The sequence below is a fragment of the Gymnoscopelus microlampas genome (genome assembly GCF_963454915.1).
Source record: "Gymnoscopelus microlampas genome assembly, chromosome: 22".
NCBI classification, from domain to species: Eukaryota; Metazoa; Chordata; class Actinopteri; order Myctophiformes; family Myctophidae; genus Gymnoscopelus; species Gymnoscopelus microlampas.
The window spans coordinates 27345048-27368679 of record NC_139959.1 but is presented as its reverse complement, the minus strand read 5'-3'; the positions used below and the strand labels follow the sequence as shown (position 1 = coordinate 27368679).

The following is a 23632-nucleotide window of genomic DNA, read 5'->3' as shown; positions in this document are numbered from 1 at the left end:
TTTAACTTTGCAACTTACTCCACTGGTGTAAGTGGCATAACTTGTCATATCTTAAGAGTTTCTGGCAAGTGCATGCCAAGACTATATATCTTCATCTTCACAGACATTTCCATAATCAGCAACTGAAACAACTCTAAACCTGACACTGATGAGCGCTGCTGCTGTGCAGTTTTAACTTTGTTGTCTTGCCTCAAATGATGTGTACCTACACATCATATCTGCTCTGAGCAGGATACACACTGGTCAACAATTTAAAACCAGCATGCCAAAAATGTACACACTGTGCATGGCTCAAAACGAGATGAATGACAGGCTACCTCAAGCAATACATTCCACTTTGCATTTGTGAAAAATGTCAAATGGTTAAAAACCTATTCTCTCCAATTAATTTGAACAATTAATTACAATTGTACAACTAAAACTACTGCAAGACAACAAACTACCTTTCCACTGCAGTGTTTCAGAATTCAACACATTTTATCCTACTGAACAATGCACCAAACTGATAAATGGCGTATTAGATTTGACGAGAAATATTGGACTATTTTGATCTCATGTTCGTGTTATCTGACAATAATACCCTCTGCTTGGTTAAATTAATACATTCTAGCACTTGAAAACAATGGTGATATACATGCATACAGTAAAACAAACCCAGATAAGCCTAAATCAAACAGTGGATTCCCTCCACCGCTGACAGAAGGCATTCTATCCATATGAAGCTGTTCAGACATTAAATTATGTGTAGACCTTATTCAATTGTTGCAGCCAAAACCAAACCATTTCAGAGAAAAGCATTCACTATAGTTTATTTCAGATAGGCAAGCAGACTTAGGCCAGATCGATGCACCCATGTCATTGGGTGATTCAATAAAATCACATGTTACGTTTCTTTTCCATTATTTCTACACCTTACTTTGTTCTACATCTGAAATGCAAATAAAAGCAAGGATAAATATTATCGCTTGCAGACAATGAATAATCGTAGAGCATTTGATTCAGCTCAAGTTAAAGTTAAATGTAATTCAACTGTTAGGAAAAAGGAACCTTTCATCTGTTTAGCAAACAGTATAAACAATCAGTAGTCCCATTCTAAACACAGACTCTCAGTGATCGGTAGGCATCTCACCTCCTTCCCTGTCCCTGGCCCGGTGTGTGTGGACAGCCTTCGCTCTACTGTGGCCTGTGGTGTCAATGTGTTTGTTTTCGGGGCTGTCAGACCGCCTGAGCACTTTGCAGGGTGGAGTGGCATCGGAGGAGTCTCGCATCTTCTCATGGCGGTGGTCTCCTCCTGGATGGCTCTTGGATGAGTATTTGAGAGTCTGTAAAAACACATATCAATGATGCTGAATTACACATTTGAACTACCTATACAATATTGTTCTGATCAAGACAATGTGATGGGTGTCGAGTGTAACTATACAACTGCCGTGTCAAAGTTGTCTTACACATCAATGCTCAATTTTAACTATGGATTTGGAGTAGTGATCCTTGTGTATAGCATTACATGTGTTTGTGTAAACCTGATTATAGCCTAGCAGCTGTCAAAATATACATACTGCAACATAGGTGTACATTATTGTTAGAGAGTATTACTGCTCATCAGATGTGGGGCAAGTCAATGCTGCTCCTTATTACACATGACCCGTACTGTTTGTCATTAAATGTTTCGATAAATTGAATACAGAGGACCCTAATGGAAACAAGCCATAGTGCTATCTTGGGTTTAATTCCTTTTGAATTGAACTGTCTGTGCTTTTTTTTTTGCAGACTGTTAAAGTATTCAATCAATCAAGCAAACGTCAAGTTGTTGTTTTCGCTCATCTTAGCCATATATCTACCGAAGTATTTAGGTCAGCAAATCAATTCCAGTTATTAGAATTGCGGATTTGTGGTGTAGAATTAGCAAGTTCACCCAAAAAAATACTTATTTTCTATCAATTACACACCCCATGAAGCCTTGAATTCATGGAGACGTTTTTGTTTTTGTTGTCACATTCCTAAACCAATAATTTTATGACCGTGTCATCATCGGTCAGTAGGAGACTCTATAGAAAATAAGTCATTTTTGGGGTGAACTACTCCTTTTAGGGAGGTTTTGAGTATATAAACACAATGCTGTTACATTGCGGACAGGCCTTATCAGACTGGCTAACCCAGTAGTAGGCTACCATTAGCCAAGAGGAGCTCTGATAAAAGTCAATCCTAAAAAGAAACGTCGGATTCGACGCTTAAAGTTGATTTCTCAGCGTATTTCTTAACCACACGTTTCTGAAACTTAACATTTGGCAGAGTTTGGTGGTCAAATTCCAACGCCAACAACCCCTACTTTTGGTGTTATTTTGCGCACTGGATGGGGCCTGTTGGGCTCTGTGGAAGCCCGAGCCTACCGGAGTGTCCATTTTAATCTGTGTTGCCAGGTTTTGTGAGAGAAACAAGCAACCAGGTATACGAAAACAAGCCCAAAAGAAGCGACTATGGGCCGGGTACATGATAGGTGGCACTAGGGACATCTGGGCACCTCGATGTAAAATTGTCTATTTTGTCCAAAATGTGAAAACAAAAAAAGGTCTTAAGTAATATTAATTATACATGATGTAAACATGCACGGTACATTATAAGACTTATTTTATCCTGAAATGTCTTGTTGAGGTCCCAAAATGACTGGATATACAGGTCTTGTAGAAATATTACAGCTTGATTGTCGAATGTTTAAGCATGATCTAATCATGTATACTTTGGACTATTTTTTTTAAATATTACATTCTTAACGTTTTGGACAAAACGGCCAATATCGAGGTGCCTAGTTGTATCTAGTGCCCACTCACCTATCCTGTTACCCTGGGGGTCCCTGGCACAAAATATTTTCAGATAGGGGTTAGGGACAAATGCATAATCATTTGGGGGTCCATGACATGCAAATATGTGAGAACCACTGGTTTACTTTTTTTTTTTTTAGGAAGCAAGCCCAAATAAGCAACTAAACTTTAGAAATAAGCCCCCCCGCAAAAACGCAACCCATGTTTACAAGCAACTTCACAGAAAAAGAAGTCCCGAGTCGCTTATAATAAGCGGACATGGCAACGCTGCATTCTAATCTTATTTTGTCGCTAGCATCGCTAGCAAGAAGCTAAGCTAACAAGTACCTGATAGGGCTGAGAGTCTCTTCGGTCACACCTGGGGGGAAACAAAACAGAAAACAGAAAAACAGCAGGTGAATGAGAAATGTTTCTACCGAATGTCAACGTCTGCACAAACAGCTCAAAGTGGCCGCAACAAGCTGAATGGTGCAAGTTTTCTAACAGCCACTTATTTTGGTTTAGAATAAAAAATGGCGGCCTGGCTGTCAGAGCGCAGCTAGAGAGAGAAGAGAAGAAGGAAAGGAGGACAGGAAAATGTAGAGTAAATAAAAAGGTATATAAAAGCAGTGTTTACCCATCGCCGAGTCTCGGTTGTTTCCTTGCATACATTACCATCAATGCCGTGTTAGTGTGTTTGGAGTGGGGGGTGTGAAAGACTAGACACTTCTCTGGTTGATGCAGCAGCAGCGACCTCAGACCGTCAGTTACTTCAGCCGAGCTGCTGTGGTGGCTTGTTTCTGTTGCTTTGAGCTACAGTGGAAAAGAGCGCCATCTAGCTGTGGGTTGCAGTGGTGGAAAAGGTACTCACATTTTGTACTTAAAGAGATATTTCACTTTCAAAAAAACTTTTGGTCATTTTATCGTATACTCAGGCTTTTTTTGTCAGCCCCCCAGACAGTTTTTAAGTTGCTTGATTCAGTAGATATGTGATATGCATTTTATCAGACACGCCCCTTCCTATACAAACCCATTATAACTTCAAACTCCATTTTTAACATAGATTCATAAAAAACTAAATACTGAATCAAGCAACTTAAAAACTGTCCAGGATGCACCCAAAAGCCTGAGTAGACGATAAAATGACCCACATTTGTTTTGAAAGTGAAATATCCCTTTAACCGAGGCGATACTTAATTTTTTTTTCTAAATCCTAACAGTTTTTTTGTTAGGATTTAGTTACTTTCCGCCACTGATCGTGTCTGTGCTTTCAGTTCATAGTGGTTTGAGTGGTTTTGAGTGAGACGGGTATAAACCAATTAATTGTTTACTAACATTGAGACTGGATGCGCAGGTGATTGTTTCACGCAATCAATTTCCAACCTGTTGTTTCGGGGTGCGCTAGTTTCAGCACACCCCATCCCCCTCTTGTGTGTTGGCTAGTGAGGCGCGTCCTAGCGAGACCTGATAGAATGGGTTTCATTTAGCGCATACTGGTTGCACGCATACTGGTTCTTATCAGTGTGACGTCGTCTGTTAAGGCGTCTATTGGTCTGTGATACATGGAGAAAGAGCGCAATCTAAATTAGTTGTGGGTTTGTGTCTGTGCTTTCACTTCATGTGTGGTTTGAGCTGCGCTACAGTAGAAAGAGCGCCATCTAGCTGTAGGTTATTTTAAATGCGTCCCCACTCGGCCCAACTAATCAGTGTTAATTCTGACAGTGACAGCTAATTTTGATTTAGTTTAGTCATAACATAGTCTTTTGAATACATTTTCATTTAGTTTTAGTGATCTGAAAAGTTTTTGTTTTAGTCTTGTGATCACAAGAAAAGAGGAAATTACATACCTGGCTTCAGTGGCTTGGATTTTAGAGGCAACTCTTTCCAGTGAAAAAATGGCAACAAAAGTAATAAAAAAAAAACAGCCAAAGAACAAGATCTTTGTACAGGATCTCCTGGATCTTACTCCGGTCAGTAAGAATACATCCAATAATGTCACTTCGACTATGCATGCACCTCATGGTACCATAGATAGCACCACAAAGGCCTTAAAAACAAGGCTTCAGACATCCCAAAATAAACTGGTCAGGCTACTGCTTGGCCTTACATCTACAACTCATTTAAACCCTGCTCACTTTGCTAGGGTGGGATGGCTCAGGGTAGAGGACGGACAGAATACAGCAACTTGCAATGGGCCTGGTCTACAAGATACACTACACCACAAAGACACCCATGTACCTGTCGAACTACTTCAAAAACGTCAATGACGTCCACAATCACAACACCAGGAGCTCCACAAATCACGTTCAACCCAGATTTGGCTATAACAAGGGATTACATCCGTTCTACTGCTATGCCACAAAAATGTGGAATGCCCTACCAACAGTTATAAAAACATGTGAATCCTCTTCTTCAAAACCGCTCTAAAAGAGCACTTACAGATGGCCCCTGTAAAAAGTCTAATAACGGCATGGCTTCCATGTGGATCTCAGACTACATGTGACCAGTCTATGATATCTTACAATTTACAATTTAGGCATTTAGCAGACACTCTTTATCCAGAGGGACTTAAAGTAAGCAAGGTAAACACATACATCAAATGCTTAGAGACAGTGTAGTGCTGCAGTAATCTAGGATGGATCATAGGTAAACCAGTATAATATAAAAAAAAAAAAATCTGTACATTGAAACTATAGAAACCAGGTCAACAAATGAACCTGGCATCTGTCTAGATAACCATCCATCTAAATTACATTTTATCCTTTGCATAAGACTGCATGGTCGTCAAGGCTAGATAAAGTGCTACGGACTAAGGTGGAGAAGAAGTGAGTCTCCAGATTACATAATGACACATCTTTCCATGACGTATTAGCCAAGATTTGGGCAAGGTTTTCAGGCTTTGTGTGACATCTCGTAACTGAGGATAGTTGTGGGATGATTCTGAGGACATCATCAAAGAGATACTATGAAGTAAAGTGGGTGCATGTAACTTTTCAATGTGTCTCATTAAACTATTAACAGAGTCGAAGATAACATAGTTGACACTTACCACCATTTTGTTGCCTTAACTCCATGTGCAAACCTCAGACTAAATGTCTAAAAACAGAATTATTTTGGATTTTCATCATTTATTTTAAATGCAAGAAATATCACAATAGAATTGACAAAAAAGCTACTGGTGCATCCTCAAAATTGTTGCCAGGAATAACTTTTTTTGCCAGGAGGAGAAGGTGTCTTACTCTAAGATGACCTGCAGGGGGCGGTAATTAATGCATTTTCCGACCTGTGACTGTGAAAGCCCAGAACTCACCTGTCAGGAACTCAGTTGTCATAACATCAGTGGTGTGTAAACTAAAGTAACTAAATACATGTACTCAAGTACTGTACTACTTAAGTACCATTTTGAGGTACTTTTACCTTACTGGAGTATTTCCAATTTTCAATACTTTTACTTCTACTCCACTACATCTCAGAGGCAAATATTGTACTTTTACTCTACTACAATTATTTAAAAACTTTAGTTAGGTTACTAGTTCATTTATAGATTTGAATTATTATTACTAAACATACATTAACCACTTCAGCCCTATTAAAACTTTAGCTATTTGAATAAAATAGCCGATCTACATGCTCACAGGTGTCTCACTCTAAGATGACCTGCAGGGGGCGGTATTGAATGCATTTTCCGAACTGTGACTGTGAAAGCCTCAGAAGAACACACCTGTCAGGAACTCAGTTGTCATAACATAATCATGAACATAATACATTACATAACATAATGTACAGTGGTGGAAAAAGTAAAACATTAAAAAAGGATCAATACTGCAATATAGAAACACTCTCTATTACAAGTAAAAGTCCGGAATTCAAAATGTAGCTACTTGTGAAAGTACAAAAGTATTGGCATCAAAATATAGGCCTACTTAAAGTACCAACAGTAGAAATTACTCATTATGCAGATCAGAATGTCCCATTTCAGAAGTTTTCAAATGTATAAAAAGCCAAAGTTCAAACACGGCTGAAGTGGTTAATGTATATGTTCTGTAATAATATCCAAATCTACAAAGTAACTAGTAGCTAAAGTTTTCAAATAATTGTAGTGGAGTAAAGGTACAATATTTGCCTCTGAGATGTAGTGGAGTAGAAGTAAAAGTACTGCAAATTGGAAATACTCCAGTAAAGTAAAAAATACCTCAAAATTGTACTTGTACAGTACTTGAGTACATATACTTAGTTACTTTACACCACTTTATAATGTAATACATGACATGCATGTATGTATGTATACCAGTACCACCTTACCCAGGAAAGTCACTATAACTGTTTAAATATTAGTTAGGGAATTAGGTAACGAGGCCTACTGGGTGTTTGGGGATAGGGTAGCGTTTGTTTTGAATTTCAGAACAGAGTTAAGTGTGTCTTGGAGTAAATTCATATTATAGGAGCATTTAAATTGCAAATAAAATTGTAATTGTTATTATAGCTTTGTGTCAATTGGAATTATATTATTTTCCACATCCAATATGTAATGTACATCCAGTGTTTTAGCTTTACAAACTGCCATGGTGTTCATTTGTGTTTCACACAATGCAGTGAATGCACAATAGACCAATTTGTTTACCAACATTGAGACTGGATGCACAGGTGATTGTTTCATGCAATCGATTCTCACCCTGTTGTTGGTACGCTGGTTTCAGCTATTTGAAAATAGCCGATGGACAAGCTCACAATGCTTGTAGATCTGCTATTGCTATTGCCAAAATAGAAAAAAGATTTTTTGACAATTTATACATTGGGAAAACTTGTGAAATGGGACAATCTGCAATTTGCATAATGAGTAGCCTACTTTTACTTTTGTACTTTAAGTATATTTTGATACCAATACTTTTGTAGTGAATTCCGGACTTTTAGTTGTAACAGAGTATCTCTACATTGCAGTAGTGATACTTTTACGTAAGTAACATTTTTGAATACTTTTCCCACCACTGAGGCTACGTTATTGTCCAAAGAGCCGGCATTGTCTTTACTTGTTTGGGAGAAGAAGGCGGGGCTACCGGGTGATTGATAAGCTCAAGCAACGAATAAAAGAAATACAGAACTCAACCGTAGTCCGTAGCAATGTCTTCAAAGAATGGGAACCAATGAGAGAAGAGATCTAGGACCTACGCGTGTACATCACGGCACATCATCCCGGGTTGCCATGTCCGCTTATTATAAGCGACGTTGGGCTTGCTTTTCCTGTAAAGTTGCTTATAAATATTTGGTGGTTGCGTTTTTTTGGGGCTTACCGCTTGTTTCTAAAGTGTAGTTGCTTATTTGGCCTTGCTTCACATTTTTTTAATTATTTCAACCAGTGGTTCTCAAACATTTTCATGCAAGGACCCCCAAATTAATATGTATTTGTCTGCAGACCCCCCCCCCCATCTGAAAATGTTTTATGCCAGGGACCCCCATACAAGATTTGTGTTTTAAAATGTCTTCAAGATTTTATTAAAAATAGCAGATCTACAAGCTCACAAAGTGACGCGATGCCAGGCGTTGTGAGCTTGTAGATCGGCTATTTTCCCATAGAGATTTCCGAAAAATATTTATATTACTTATTTAAGCCTGGAACCGAGACTCCTGGTGAATCATGGCCACAAAACACTTGATTCTGTGAAAACAATGTTTTGAATATTTAATTGTGTTACATACTATATTTAATATTTATGTTTTATGGTCATGATTCACCAGGAGCCTGGATGGCTTGGTTCCAGGCTTAAAATAATTTATATAAATCATTTCGGAAATCTTTATGGGAAAAATGAATGGGCTTTCTATATGTGGAACCAGAAAATGGCCACCACTGCTATGCCCCAGGCTCCAGCCCTGCTGCTATGCCCCGCTTCTTTTGGGCTATGTTTTCATAGACCTGGCTCTGGCTGCTTATTTCTCTCACACAATCTGGCAACAATGTGTGTGACACTGACAAGGCGTATCGTTTAGAGTAAAATGGGTCGCTGACGGAGAGATCGCTGCTCCTCAAATCACGGTGTTGAAATAGTTAGTTTAATGAATTGACGTACAGTGTATACAACACGTCCATACGTCTCGTTTCCCCGAGGGATATTTAAAGCAATATTCTTCCGACAAGTATAAAGAGGCTTGTTTCTTTCTTTCTTCACCGACCCGCCAAGCCACAGTGAGTATCAATGATACACCGCATCTCCCAACTTATATTCATGCTGTTGTGTTGTTGTTACTGTGAGGCTACTACACACGTTTGCTACACTCTTGTGTGCAGAGGTTCTGGTGCAGCAAATAACGCACAATAATCACAAAAAAACAGAAATAAACATCTAATAATAAACAATAGACAAATCTACATTCATTTGGTATTTATTGGATCAAGATTATTTTTTTTCATCGAGTCTGACTTTTACTTTCGTAGCTATAATAATGTCAAAATCGATAAAATACATCTGTGATAGTCTTGATCACACACACACGCACGCACGCACGCACGCACGCACGCACACACACACACACACACACACACACACACACACACACACACACACACACACACACACACACACACACACACACACACACACCTCCCTCGCACCTCAACAACCAATGTGAGTTAATTTACACACTGTTGGACAAGCACTGGTCCTGAAGCAATAGAATACAGAGCTCTTGTAATGTGCACGCCAGTGACGCCACGCACGGCAAAGTCAAGTGTGTGTGGTGACACGGAGCTTGTCACTGGCTGACAGCGCCAAGCCACACAAGTCACAGTGAGACACAGTGGTGGAAAAAGTAAAACATTTTTTTACTTAAGTAAAAGTATTAATACCACAATGTAGAAATACTCTGTTACAAGTAAATATCCGGTATTCAAACTGTAAGTTTGTAAGTACGTTTAAGTTTTTGTAATAATACAAAATCTGCTAAGTAACTAGTAAAGTTACTTAGTTACTATATCATTATAGTGGAGTAAAGGTACTATATTTGCCTCTGAGATGTAGTAGTGGAGTAGAAGTAAAAGTACTGAAAATTGGAAATACTTCAGTAAAAAAAAAAAGTTACTTAAGCACAGTACTTGAGTACATGTAATTAGTTACTTTACACCACTGGAAGTCACAGTGGAACAGTCTGTATTTGGAGGGCAGTTCAAATAGAGCTTAACCACTTTCAAGTTTCAACTGGACTTGGGTTACAACTGTACTGTGACCACTGTATACACCAAACCTCTTCTCCAAAAATAGCCGATCTACAAGCTCACAGTACGTCCCAATGCAAGGCATTGTGAGCTTGCAGATCGGCTATTTCTGGCTAATGTTCCCCCCCCAGATTAGGGACACTGCCTGGGGGTCAAGTGGTTAAAATGTTTTCTCACACTTGCACTTACTACTTTATTACCACATAATGTGGTACATCATGTGTAACGCACTTAAGGTTGTGTATATATTGACAATGACAATAAGTTGGTTCATGCACAGTTTCTCCCCTACTTGTCAGATAGTCAGGAGGGCACTGTGATTTAAATGCAAACATATTCCCATATTTGATAACGTATAATTCACGTTACACACACCCACTCCACCACTTACCCATTTGAATTGGAAGTTGAAGTTGATATTACAGTCATGTGCTGTGTTTAGAGATGCACCGATACAGGTTTTTTCAATTCCAATCCGATCCGATATATCAATTAGGATATTTTTCGATATCCGATATATATGCCGATATCCGAGTAAAACTTTAAATACAAAAAAAAATGCATTACCTTTCAATTAAATACATTTATTACTGAATATTTTAAAGTACAATAACAGTAGAAAAAAAAAAAAAAAAAAAAAGTTTGCTGGATCGTTTTATCTAATAGTAATTTGCTAAAACGTTTGGTTATGGTCTTACAATTGCGTGATTGTATTATATATATTTATAAACCAGAGCCTTTTTTAAAAAACTTTTTTTTTTTTTACTTTTTTTTATCGGAACGTGTATCGGTTATGTCATGTCCGATATCCGATACGTGAAATAAGTCATATCGGTAGCCGATACCGATACGGTATCGGTATCGGTGCAACTCTAGCTGTGTTACTGAAAAATAGTTTTGTGTTTTTCTTTTTTCCATGCGTGATTTGTTTACCTTGAAACAAATGGTGATTGCAGCTGTCCTTGGACTTTCTGGAGCAGATGTTAATAATATCCCTGATGTTAAGGGACAGGGGTTCTTGCTGTCCTGGTTTTATTTTTCCACAAGGCACTGACATGCTAGTGGGGTTTCAGAGTTGCATCCTTCAGTACAGTTGCAGGTCAGATCAGTCTGCCAATGGCAATGAAGAATTAAACTCCCTCTCAGCCAAAATTGTCATAATGCCCAGTCTATGTGTTGGCTAATATTGTTGGAGCTTATTAGCTGTTCTTCTGACGTCTGAGTCTCTTTGGACTGCTCCACAGTATGCCTGCTCTGGCTGTGAGAAACTGACCGAGGATGACCTTCTTAAACGACTATTTGAATGCCCAAAACCAGAGTCTCTGGAGAGGAGACACAATGCCAGTGTTTACTCTGACAAAACCTTGATGGGTTTTTCTCAGCAGTTTTGGCTAGCTCTTTCTACTCTCACCGGGAGTAGCCTCGTTCTTCTTTTACATCTTGACAAGAGGAGGTGGGAGGCCTTTGTCCTGCATTCCAATGAGCAGCCATTCTCTTGGGGTGATTCTGATTGTAGGTGAATTAGTCCACTTAATTACTTTGGCTTGCATTCACGTTTAGCAGTGGATTTAAGTGCAGGTGTGTTGCGTCATTATCATGGCTGTTATTGTAAAGTGTCTTGTGTCAAAGACTATTCCATGCTCACTACAAATTGTCTGAAATGTAACTTTTTTGTGGTCTCTTCAGTGAATGGAACGCAAAGAGTAACTTCAGTTACACATTGACTTGGTTTGTAATATTCACACGCTTGGCAGCTGCGGGGCTAGCAGGTGTGTGTCAGGGGGATGTTTGGCCACGTTCTTATATGCACGTTTGTATATGCAGTGCACAAGTGCACTAGTATGGAAGTGGAGGCAGCCAAGGTTAGGGTGGGGTCAGACGAGGCTCGGTTTTGGAGGGACACTGCCCTGTGTGGTTGTCTGAACAGGTGGCTACGAGCTTGCAGCCGCGCATAGCTCACATTCCCAGGGTTTTGTTCCTAGAGCAGAGGGTCACCCAGTCGGGGGAGGGAGGTCTGGGAACTTGTGTGCAAGGCTCAACTCCCAGACTTTAATCTTAGCAACCTGCTGATTGAGACAAAACACTTCCTGTCATGATATGACATCTCACTGGACCACTCCTCCCTTCTAAGCCCCGAATGGTCTTATTGAAGTTTTTAGCCTTCCTTGACAGGAAGGTAATCATAAGATGCCCTCGCCTGTGGCTTTGGGTGATGCGCTTGCCCTCTCTGATAAGCTTTGGGCAACAAGAAAGAAGCCAAGTGATAATTTGTTTATAGTGAAGGATTAACCATACGCACATCGACAGTGTGTGCTGGGCTAAGTGCTTTTTGTTTTATAGATAGATCCTGCACACAGAGCTACGCTGGATTTTAGACTTATTTATTCATCCATGCGGTGGCTTTTTGTTAGGTCAATTAAAGAACACCAGTTGGTTAATTCCATATAGACAAAGACTCATCACCTGCTATGTGATGTCATTCCAAGACGCATGTGCAACTCAAAACTCATCACAGTTATTGTTGCATTGGGCATATAGCTTATGTATAACTATGTGTTTAGGGAACGACAGAAGAAATGATACAGAACTAAATGAAAAATACATCAGAAATAAGTTACACACATAGGACCATTACCATGCTAACCTTTTACTGTTGTTTTTTAAGACATGGCCCGGGCTATAATGGCATATGGTTTGTAAGTCTATAAAGTTGTTTATGCCCAGTCTAGGGGTGTCAGTCACAACATGAAAAGGGTCCCATCTTCCCACATCCCAAGCAGACACAAAGACAAATGATCAGAAAGTGGATTTATATTAATAAATTATATCAAAGAAGATTGAAAGAATAGAGCTTGCAGGGTGGACCCACACCAGCATAACAAACAAAACAGAGCACAGTATACTCATACTGTATGTGGGAACTGGGATGAATCCAGTGCAACCTTGAAATACCAAAGAAACCAAAACACATCACACTCCCTACCTAACATAAACATGAGAAAAAGAGATTAAGCTAAACTTGGAATCCACCCCTAGCTCAAAAAGAAGTAAACAAATATATTTGATACTAGACTAATCAAACACAGCTTGAAAGTGTCAATTGAATCACAAAATGAATAAACACAGAGTAGAAGAATTACACAGAGTAATCCACGTTCAAACAAGCAGTGGCAAGTGGTAACCTTCATTTTCTTGATTGAAACATTTTGGAGATGGTTTGTAATGTGTGTGTTTCTTTCTATCTATATCTAATACCCTTCTCTCTTGAGCAATAGCTTGTAAATGTTGCCTCCCCTTTGTGGGGAAGAGTTTATGGGGTTTAGCACTGCCAAAATGAACTCCTTTAATGGCCAGGCCAGGTTGTGATAATGATAAGGCCTGGCTCACCCCTTTCTGAACACCTTGGACGTGACTGTGAATGAGAGGCTGATTTCTCCTTCTGCTTTTACCTCTGTGTGCAGAAAATATGCCAGCTAAGGCCTCGGCAAACCCGGATGCACTCCGTGGGAGTTGTTATGCACTCACTGACTCTAGTATTCAAATGTATAAAGTTACTGAAGCAGTTAAAACACGTGAGAAGAGGTCATCAGAAGGTCCTGGCGTTCAGCACTGAGCAATGTTTCAACATCATTAGCTCATGAGCTCTCTCTTCGCCTCTTGACTGTTGTGTTTCTGCAACCCTCCACACATCTGGTGCTGTGCTGGGAAGTGGGAACACTGTCCTGCTGACATATTTAGTTGAACTTATTTAACTATTCAGCCCCCAGCTAAACTTAGTAATTCTGAACATCACAGCACTGTCACAGTTGCCCCTTTCATTACACGGTAAGGCAAGTTCACTGAGATATATAATGGCACATTTTGTCTACAACCTCTTCTAGTGTGGATATTAAGGAAGAACTTTTTCTCAAAGATCATCTTTTCAGTGAATACACCGGCTTACTGTTATCATGTCAAATTGAGCAACATGAACAGAGAGTTTGAGACCCCCATCCGTCCATCCAACCACCATGCATCCGACCATAAATCCATTCAGGCTCTATTACTCCATGGCATCACTAATCTCCATTGTGAGCCTGCGACCGACTTGGTGTGCTTATAGCCAATGTGCTGATCATGGAGGGAGAGATTAAGGTTGTGCACTTGTGTTGCTCTGGGAGGTTTGGAGTTGATGAGAGTCCTCATGGCTAAACAGCCGTTTTCTCCCCCTGGTGTTTGTTGGGTTACTGCCAGTCCCTGGAAGCTGTGATACCAGTTCTGGAATGAGCCCACACAGCACAAGTCAGCCATAAGACACCAGAGGTGGCTTCATTAGATTGCAGCCAGTGCACATAAAATGCTTTGCTCACCCCGCAGGCATGCTGCTCTCGCTCACTACGACCTGAGTGACTCCTGACTTCTGGGCAAACGGTGGTGTTATTAAAGCAATGGTCATGGGAAAGTATAGCAGGCTGTAAAGCCCCCAGGGAGAAGGTTAATCTATACGCAGTGTTATGGTATAAGAACTAGACCTACGTATAGGGTTTAAGTGAGGTGGTTTGGTTCAGTCCTTACTCCTTAATGAGACGAGGGCTACTACTGAAAAAAGATTGAGTTCAGCTTCAGTCGTGATCTTAGTATAAGGAGTTGTGCTACTCTCCATTTTGTGTCAATCTTTTTGACAGGATTAATCAGTTCTGTCAACCAAGTAAATATAACTTTTGATTGTCAGAATGACACCTCGGAACCCCTTTGATAAGGAACTTGAATAGGGTTGTTTATTTTTCAGCTAAAATGGAATTGTAGCTTTAACAGACATGCTTTTAATAGCTTTAATAGTAGGCAATTTGTCAGTGTAGTCTGTGTAGGCTACTAGTATTACATACAGTTAGTGATGCAGAAGGCACACCTGATGGACGTCAAGCTTATTTGTCACACGCTGTTTTATTTATGAGGGTTTCCATGCCTAGCATTACAACGACTACTATTCCCCTTATGGCTACTACCCTGTGAATAATTCAACTCACGGTACTATGGAACAGAAATAGGACTAACTGTAAACCTGTTTATGTGGCTGTGTCTGACAAATCACAGTAACCAAAGAGGTTTCATTGAACCTCAGTGTACTTTACTGTACTGTACAATATTTGATTAATTTAAAAACTAATTGCATCATGCTGTTTATGGACCATGGGTTGACATTCTATCTCTCAGCATTGGCATGCTTTCTCTTAATTTCCTTTTACACAATTCACAATTTCACAACCATGTGCTGTATGTTTATTTGCTGAAATCAGACCAATGAGTAGGGGCAAGGAGAGAGAAAGACATGTTATGAAATTGCACTGAAGTACACACACTGAATTGTACTTTCACTTTCAACATCTCAATATTTAATGCCGCACATCACTTATTAAAATATAGGCTAGCTATCACAAACATATACTGTGCAGCACTTCCCTTGTAAAAAAATAATAAAATCAGTGTCAAGCAAGCCAGTCTAGTTCATTCATAGGGCTTTAAAACATGGCAGTTATGACATTGATTGATTTTACTGCCCTTTGCCACTTGACTTGGCCTCTTCAAGTCTGTGTTGTCAGCACAAACCCACTCTGTTTATTGTTAGCAGATCAGCCATACAAGCCTTTTACATTGCTGCCTGTCAGTAGTGTGTATCAAGTGCTGTATACAAGGCTGCCGTCTTCATTTAGCCTGTGTTGATATTCTGTGTGCCCTCCCCTGAGTGCTTGTTTACCGAAACACCCCTGTGTCTTCAATGGCTGCAGTGATACACCGCACCAATGGTTTAGAAGGCATTTGTAGAATCGGCCTCAGGTCTTAATGGGTTAAGTGAGTCCTGTCATTCGTCATTGGAGTGTGTGTTCTCTTCCTGAGAGAATTAGTGAGAGTTTTTATTATATATTTTTTGTCTTCATGTACATTATCTTGCCAACAGCACCTCAATTATTTTTTAAAGGTCTTTACAAGGTTGCAAACAAGGGCACGTGAGAAGGTGGTGTTGTGGAATGGAATGGAACTAGGCCTCGTCTTGAACTATCTGTGTGTGGTTGACCAGTCAGCTCTCTGATTCCATCATTTGTCCTTTGCCCTTTGCCTGCCGGTAATGGTTCGTGCTTCCACCACCTGACCCCTTTTGACTAGTCCTTGGTTGTGGTAAAAGACATGTGTGCTGTGCGGCAGCCTGGCAATCAACATCTTGATGTGGCAACTAAGTGGAGAAAGTGTAGCGGAGCCCAGTGATATTTACCTTTTTTTTAATTTTTATCTCTGTAAAGCTTGTGTCATTCAACACCTTTTTAGATGTGGTTTTATCTTATCATATTGGAGGCCCTGTCTGTTCGGTTCAGCTGGGCTCCCCGAACTGAAAATAAAATAAAAAAATAAACGGTGGACAGGCGACATACTGCTACTGAACACTTGTGGATCTTTCTGTTGAAGGAAAATGAGGAAGTTATTTACTTTTCCCTTACCCTCTGAGTTTAGAGGTGTTCCAACATTCAGGACTTGGTGTAGTAAAACAAGCGTCACTTCCCCAAAGAGTATGCTTTCAGGTCACCTACTGTACACAACTGGTTTCAAACATCGGCCATGAAAATACAATCCCATACCGATTGTGCTTTTTGAAGACCATACAGATTATCTTCCACAGGCCGTCATATGTCTTACCAGTAAGTTGCCATCAATGTTGTACAGCTGGATATTAAACAGACAGCATTTTCCTTCCAGTGATACATAAACAATGCAAAAAAAAGGTCCACCATAATTTGAGGCCAGAGCATTGCCAGAGATGTAATTTGGCATTCACCCTGATGCATCCTCAAATCCAAACAACCACAATCATTCTCTTCTAAGCAACATGTGTTGCTCACATATCAAAGAACAGACTTCTCTACCACGTTAGCTCTTAGCTCGCCACTAATTGTTGAGTAACCGTGTAGCAAGACCTTCTTTAGCGCAGTCTTTTGGCTCTGGTGCAATTAAAGTGTGATATTTATAGGGCCATGGGTTTTTAGAGGATTGATATTCAAGGCTTCTGGTGCCCAGATATAGAGAGAAAGAGAGAGAGTGTGTGTGTGTGTGTGTGTGTGTGTGTGTGTGTGTGTGTGTGTGTGTGTGTGTGTGTGTGTGTGTGTGTGTGTGTGTGTGTGTGTGTGTGTGTGTGTGTGTGTGTGTGTGTGTGTGTGTGTGTGTGTGTGTGTGTGTGTGTGTGTGTGTTTGTGTGTGTGTGTGAGAGCGCTTATGCAGTGCTGGTGGGGACTCTTATCATGCAGTTATTAGATCAGACCTTGAATTTAAATATAATTTTTATAGCATTTATTCTTAAGGGTGTGGCTTACATGCTTTGTAGGTTCACTGGGCTTGTTGATGGTATGTCGTTTTTCATATTAAAGGGCTTCTACTACCTATCTTGGTGGATGCCAACAGTTTAACCTACCGGTACTTTAATAAGTGGCCTTAATAACTTCATGTGATCTTTAGTAATGAGGCCCCTATGGCATTGGGCTGGATTATTAATAACAATGCTTGAAACCAACACTAAATTAATTAATTCTATAGGTTGACACGACTTTGCACTTGATCATCCTCAGTCATCTTGATCCAGTTTAGCATTGGTTTAGCACCATTGTCCAAGGCTTATAGACATCTGCTGTTCCATTCGAAGAAAGGACTTTAGCTGAAGCTGAGTGGCATTTGTTTTCTTCTCCTCTACAATGCTTGCATCTTCAGCATGTTGGCTTCAATAGATGGGGGAGGACCAGGTTAAATGATTGAAGTTTAAAACTTTCTGTGGGGGCAGGGAGCTGGTGCACAGATGCATGTGAGACAGCCGCGTGGTTCCCCATGCCCTGTGTCCAGGACTGGTCTTCGCACAGTGGGAGACAGCAGTGTGGGTGTGGGAGTGGAGTGGGAGTGGGGAGAAAAAGGGATCTTACCCAGTGGTTTTCAGCCATTTTCATATCAAGGTCTATTATTTATTCGGCATTTGAGCCACGGACCACCATTTGATGAGATTTAGACTCTCAGGCCCAAGACTTCGAATATTTTGTTGTCGTTGGATACGATTTTGTCCACAATTCCATGCTGTGTTGATGTTGGTACCATAGGAGAGATAACAGGCAAAAGTTGATCAAAATAACAATTATTCTAATCTACATTCTCTAATTGTGTGTTGTAAATTAAGTAATGCAGATGTTTAACAATAATGTAACTCTTGATGGTTTCATTTTACGCTCTCAAGAGTTAAAGATCTATAAGGGTCCATTTGGTTACGAACTCTTCCATCATTTAGCTGGGGACCACCTGGAACCTCCTCAAGGACCACTGGTGGTCCCTGGACCACTGGTTGAGAACCACTGATCTAACCAACAGGGAAACCTACTGTATACTGATGTGACTGATGTAGCTACACCACTGGGGAGAAGTTTCCAAATCTCAGCCATAATTTAACAATTATCTTTACATTTACGATAACGTTTTGTGTAGTGGTAGAAGGGGTGGAGGCAAGATACAGTACCAGGAGGACATAATGTCATTTTCCTCTCCCAACTCACTCTTACACTCATTATAATATACGTGTTGTTTGACCTTCCATAAGTCATACTCACTTGAGTGCTTAGGCCCACCTGAAGCTTTCTTTCTGCTTTTCAAGAATTAGGCCTATATTTATAATCAGACAGGGCCTGACTTTATGCACAGTCAGCATGTATAGGAAGTACTACCAAAGAAGACATCTCATTACTCTCCGTACTCAAGCAGACACAAATGCTCACTATAATGAGTCTTTGCAATGTCTGGCATCCGTCAGTCTTTCTCTCAGTTTCCGGTGTCGTCGGGCTCAAACTGAAACAAAACAGCTCTTGTCTGTTTTCATTTTTAAGCTGTCCCTTCTTCAGCCACTGGTCTGTGATCCGTCTGACCATCAGTGGTCTTTGTCATGGTTAGAAGAGGAGGATGGAGACGGAAGGATGGATTCAGAATGAGACAGAGGGGGACAGAGGCTGATGACTTGACCTCTCTGCGTCCAGTAAACAAAGGAGTATTGTGTGCCAACACAGCCGAGAGCAACACATAGCCTACAGTACTAGCTCCTGTAGCCTCACTGACAGGGATGTGTTGTTCTGTTAAAGAGCCCTGGGGCCCTCTGGAGCTTTGCAAACACACACTTTCTGAGATTACACCAGTTAATGGCTGAGATCCACAACTGCAGAAGGTTCAAGACAACCAAGAATGGGAATCATCACCTATCCTCCTGTCCAACTACAGAGGCCGTAGTGAGTTCCGTAGGAAACAGTGGAACAGTGGTCTTAATTTGCGGTTGAATTAGCATAACAAGGCTTGTTCCTGTGATTCTGTAAGCCACCCACTCAAGTCTGAAAGTCAGGAGGGTTCAAAGAGTCGAGGTTATGAAAGGGTTGCCTTCATAATGCATCATTAAATATAGAGAGGGAGACTTTGTTTCAAAACATGTTTTACCATTATTAAATTGATATCCTCAATAATGATTGGTGGCCTGAAAGCAAAAGTGATTGTTAAATGTTTTTGAGATGTTTTGAGATTAGCCTGTTTGGTACTGTTCACCATGTACACCCCCCCCCCCCCCACACACACACACACACACACACACACACACACACACACACACACACACACACATACAGTAAATACTACATTAAAACTGTAATTGCAAATGACATCATTTCATCTTGTTAGATCCAGGGAACACCAAGAAGTATTTTTGCCTTAAGTTTTTGTGTGTTAAAACTAAGATGTTTAGATTAGCCAAATTAGCAGCAAATGCAATTGATTGACTTGTCATGAACTCCTACAATGGCAGTGTGCTAAAAGTGTAACCTACCTCCCAAGTAACATATTACTTTAAGTTATCTATTTAGAGGTATTGTTTATGGATGTGCATTTTTTTTTTAGCACTTCAATTTTATTTCCATTTTCATACATTCTGTAATCACATTATGGACATACGAGCATGCACAAAAATAAAAACAGACAAAAACAAAAACAAAAACAAAGAACACTTGCATCACGTATTCAACATCATCAGACATTCAAATAAATATTTACAAAGGCATCACAGGCACAGGCAATCAAAGGTCATTATTCCAATTTCCAGCAGTACCAATCGTCCATACACAGCCTTCAGGACAGACCACGAAGTCTGTCTACAGTATCAAGTCCAGTCAATTTGACATTAAGGGGGGACAGAATCCTTAATCAGTCTGGGCAGCTGCAGCACTACCGGTGTCCATCTGATATTGAAAAACTCTGTCCTCATATGTAGTCTAGCTGTAATGCTTTCCATCATGTATATGCTTATTAACCTGTCTCTCCATAGCTGGATAGTTGGTGGCTTCACATTTCTCCAAGACACAGTAATCATTTTTTTTGCGATCAACAGCAACACCCCAAGCAGATATGTCTGGTTCTTGGTCACTATTCCGCCCAGAATCTCAGGATGTGCATTTTTGAAACACAAAACAATGAATGAAGTAATGAATCAGGTTGCATGTTTGTATTAAGATTAACTGTTCACAGTGGAAAACCTTTGACCATACTGAATAAGTACTATGTTAACCCATTTTATCCTCAAGCTGTCCTGGCTCTGATTCAGGCTTATTAATCTCCACATGTCAGATACAGGAAGTGGTGTTTCGTTCACATTTTATAGAATGCGTAACACACCCATATGCACACTAGAATAAAATAATATAACTCATGCAAATTGTTACACATTATCTCTGTAGTCATGTGATCAAGATGTACCTGTCAGATTTCTCATATGCTATTCCAATGATAAATGCTAAAATGCTGACTTTGCTTCGCTTCTCCCTCGCCATTAGCCTTGTATATGAAATCTATATTGCACTGTAGAAAAACAAGAGTAGTCTAATAACAACTTGGCCACTGTCCAATCTCTAGCCACCAATTTTTTTTCTTTTATTTTTTTTTCTTTATTTACCCAGGGTAGTAGCCAATAATACGTTATTAGGTGTACAGTTTGAACTAATCATTAGCTCATCGTGGACTGTCTGTTTTATTGCTGCTGCAGCGAGTTGAGCACAGTTCACATTATAAGCCAGGGACACAATGAATCATTCATTTCACCATTGTCGGCATTAATCTGTGAAAGCTTTCCCCGCAAGTTTTCGAACTCTTAACCACAAGCCGGCAATTCTTCTGAGCTCTCTGATTGTGTCAGAGCGAGTGAGCGGTTGACTAGGGTGAGGCGAGGTCAGTGTGCTGGTGGTGACAGACGAGGCCTTTGGCAGAGCAACTGTCAGCAAGGCCTTTGGGACAGGTGCAGGGAGGTCATGGCTAATGACTTCCTCTTCATGGCCTTGTCGGCAGTTGTAATCCTGCCCCGCGCAGGTGTTTGTGGTCAGCCTGCATTGTGGAGGCAACGAATTAACAATTTATACTCGGGTAAAGCTGGAGATATGCGTGCACACAGGTCCAGGACTGACCACCTTGTTCTGGCTTTCGGCGTGTTAGCTCATTAAGGCCTGGGGACCTCCAAAATTGTATGTATTTGGCCCCCGACCCCCATCTGAAAATATTTAGTTCCAGGGACCCCCAGAAGCAATGATTGAGTTAAAAATGTTTGCTTTGAAAATATGTATATTCAAAGATTTGCAAAAATGTTCAAAAATAGCAGATCTACAACCCATAACATGAGCTTGTATATCTGCTATTTGTGAATAGCCAAAGTATAAAATAATGGTTTAAGTGGTTACACAGATGCGTTCTCGGTTTTGATAGGTTTGGAGGGATAAGGACTGAGCAAGGGTCTGATGCAGGCCATAGTGGGTTTGTGAGACTGCCGTGGCCTTTTTTTCCTCCCTGTTCATTCTCATTACATGTTGATGTGAACAGAATCAGCTTTCTTGTCGCATCACAGGTGTACAGGTGTAAAGAAGTGCTGAAATTCATTTTTACATGCAGGCTCCATCAGCAAACAAGGTTGTTGAAAAACAACATCAGTGATTTGTAATGGTTACTACTACACCACTTATATTGCTGCTAGTACTACTATACTACTACTACTACTAGAAGCACTTGTATAAGAAATACAAAATTGAACTACATGAGAAAATGATGCTGATCAAATTTCTAGTTTCTAAAAATAGAAATATGAGTACACACGCACACTCACACGCACTGGCCACAGACTTCTGCAAGTTCTCTCAGGTCTAATGAGACATGGAAAATATGTTGGTGGATCATTGCTGAGTGATTTAGACAGCTGTATGTGTGAAGCTAATTTCATAATGAGTTATTGGTGTATCAAAGCAGACAGCATTCACAGAAATGAGGATTATCATCAGTTCTGCTATAGTCAGCACAGTTACAGGTGTGTGTGTGTGTGTGTGTGTGTGTGTGTGTGTGTGTGTGTGTGTGTGTGTGTGTGTGTGTGTGTGTGTGTGTGTGTGTGTGTGTGTGTGTGTGTGTGTGTGTGTGTGTGTGTGTGTGTGTGTGTGTGTGTGTGTGTGTGTGTGTGTGTGTGTGTGTGTGTACTATTGCCTCATCTTTTCATCTGGCTCAGTCAGTCAGGATGAAGCTGTTAGCCCTGGTAGTGGTGGGGGTTATTTATATATTTTTTTAAACTTTGTTTATTGGATTTTCCACAGAAGCATTCGACATCAAAAGTTGGTACTATGCAGATACGTAATAGCTTCCTCCAGTGCCATCAAATACAAAAAATGCAATAAACAGATTGAATTAAATGGTGGGGGTTCTAAGGTTGGCTATGTCCGTCACCTCCATGAAGTATTGGTCCCTGTTCCCTAATGATTTTGGTGACCCCGTGACCTTTCCATATGCACGCAAGAAATCTCATTCGCCAGGAAACTCAACAAGTACTTTTACACATACCGGAGGGTCTTTTGGGTAATTTCAATTGGGTGTAAGGAGCAGCACAAGATTTGGGGGTGCTAGCGGGGATTTTAGACTCGTAGGGCCCTATCTTGCGTGCCGCCTTACCCCATATCCCTAAACCTTTTTGCCATTTTTAACTATTTTTAAAAACATTTTTAAATAGTTCAAATAGCCATGTTGATGTAGATCGGCTAGTTGAACTATTTTAATATGCTTTTTAAAATAGTAAAATATAGCTAATAAGTTTAGGGATAAGGGGTAAGGCGACGCAAAATATAGGGCCCTTAGACCTTAGTTGCCAAGTGCTTACTCCTTGAACAGTATCACCACAGCCTCCACCGCACTATAACCAGCAGAACCTGCTCCTGACAACTCCACTGGCCCTCTCTAAGGGCCATCTGGATCTTCTCTCATTTAGGAGGAAGGTGCATTCCACAGAGGTGTTATCGAGAAGATTTACAAATACCAGCGAGTCAGCAACAGACAACGACCAGGCTACTCCCTGCCCTGGTTCAAAAGCATGGCAACTTGGCAAGTAAAATGGAGTACACTTGGCAGCTCTAGTTTCACTCCCACTGTGACCTGCTATGCAAGTAATTTATAATTATGTATGAAATATCAAGCAGGGATTTGCTGATAAAGCACAGCATTCCATCTTAATCTTGATGAAGGTCTTGTTCTGTGTTTATGAAGCATTCCAGCGAAAAAGAGGTGGGAGTTTCTGGATGAAAATTAT

General features: G+C 40.3%; 2 protein-coding genes across 3 annotated transcripts in view; one reads left to right on the top strand and one right to left on the bottom strand.

Moving 5' to 3' along the window:
• Positions 1 to 3569, bottom strand: part of waca (WW domain containing adaptor with coiled-coil a) — a 31295-nt gene extending 27726 nt beyond the window's left edge. For both annotated transcript variants that reach the window (XM_084048341.1, XM_084048342.1), the window contains exons 1-3: positions 3436 to 3569; positions 3147 to 3177; positions 1130 to 1322 (exon numbers count right to left, since the gene is read on the bottom strand). In XM_084048341.1, the coding sequence (XP_083904467.1) occupies positions 1130 to 1322; positions 3147 to 3177; positions 3436 to 3476 (265 nt within the window). In that variant the 5' untranslated portion in view covers positions 3477 to 3569. The remainder of the gene's footprint in view (positions 1 to 1129; positions 1323 to 3146; positions 3178 to 3435) is intronic.
• A 5228-nt stretch (positions 3570 to 8797) lies between these two features.
• The window catches only part of mpp7a (MAGUK p55 scaffold protein 7a), a 155436-nt gene continuing 140601 nt past the window's right edge, over positions 8798 to 23632 (top strand). Inside the window, exon 1 of the mRNA XM_084048569.1 lies at positions 8798 to 8979. The gene's annotated coding sequence lies outside the window, so the exon portion shown is untranslated. The remainder of the gene's footprint in view (positions 8980 to 23632) is intronic.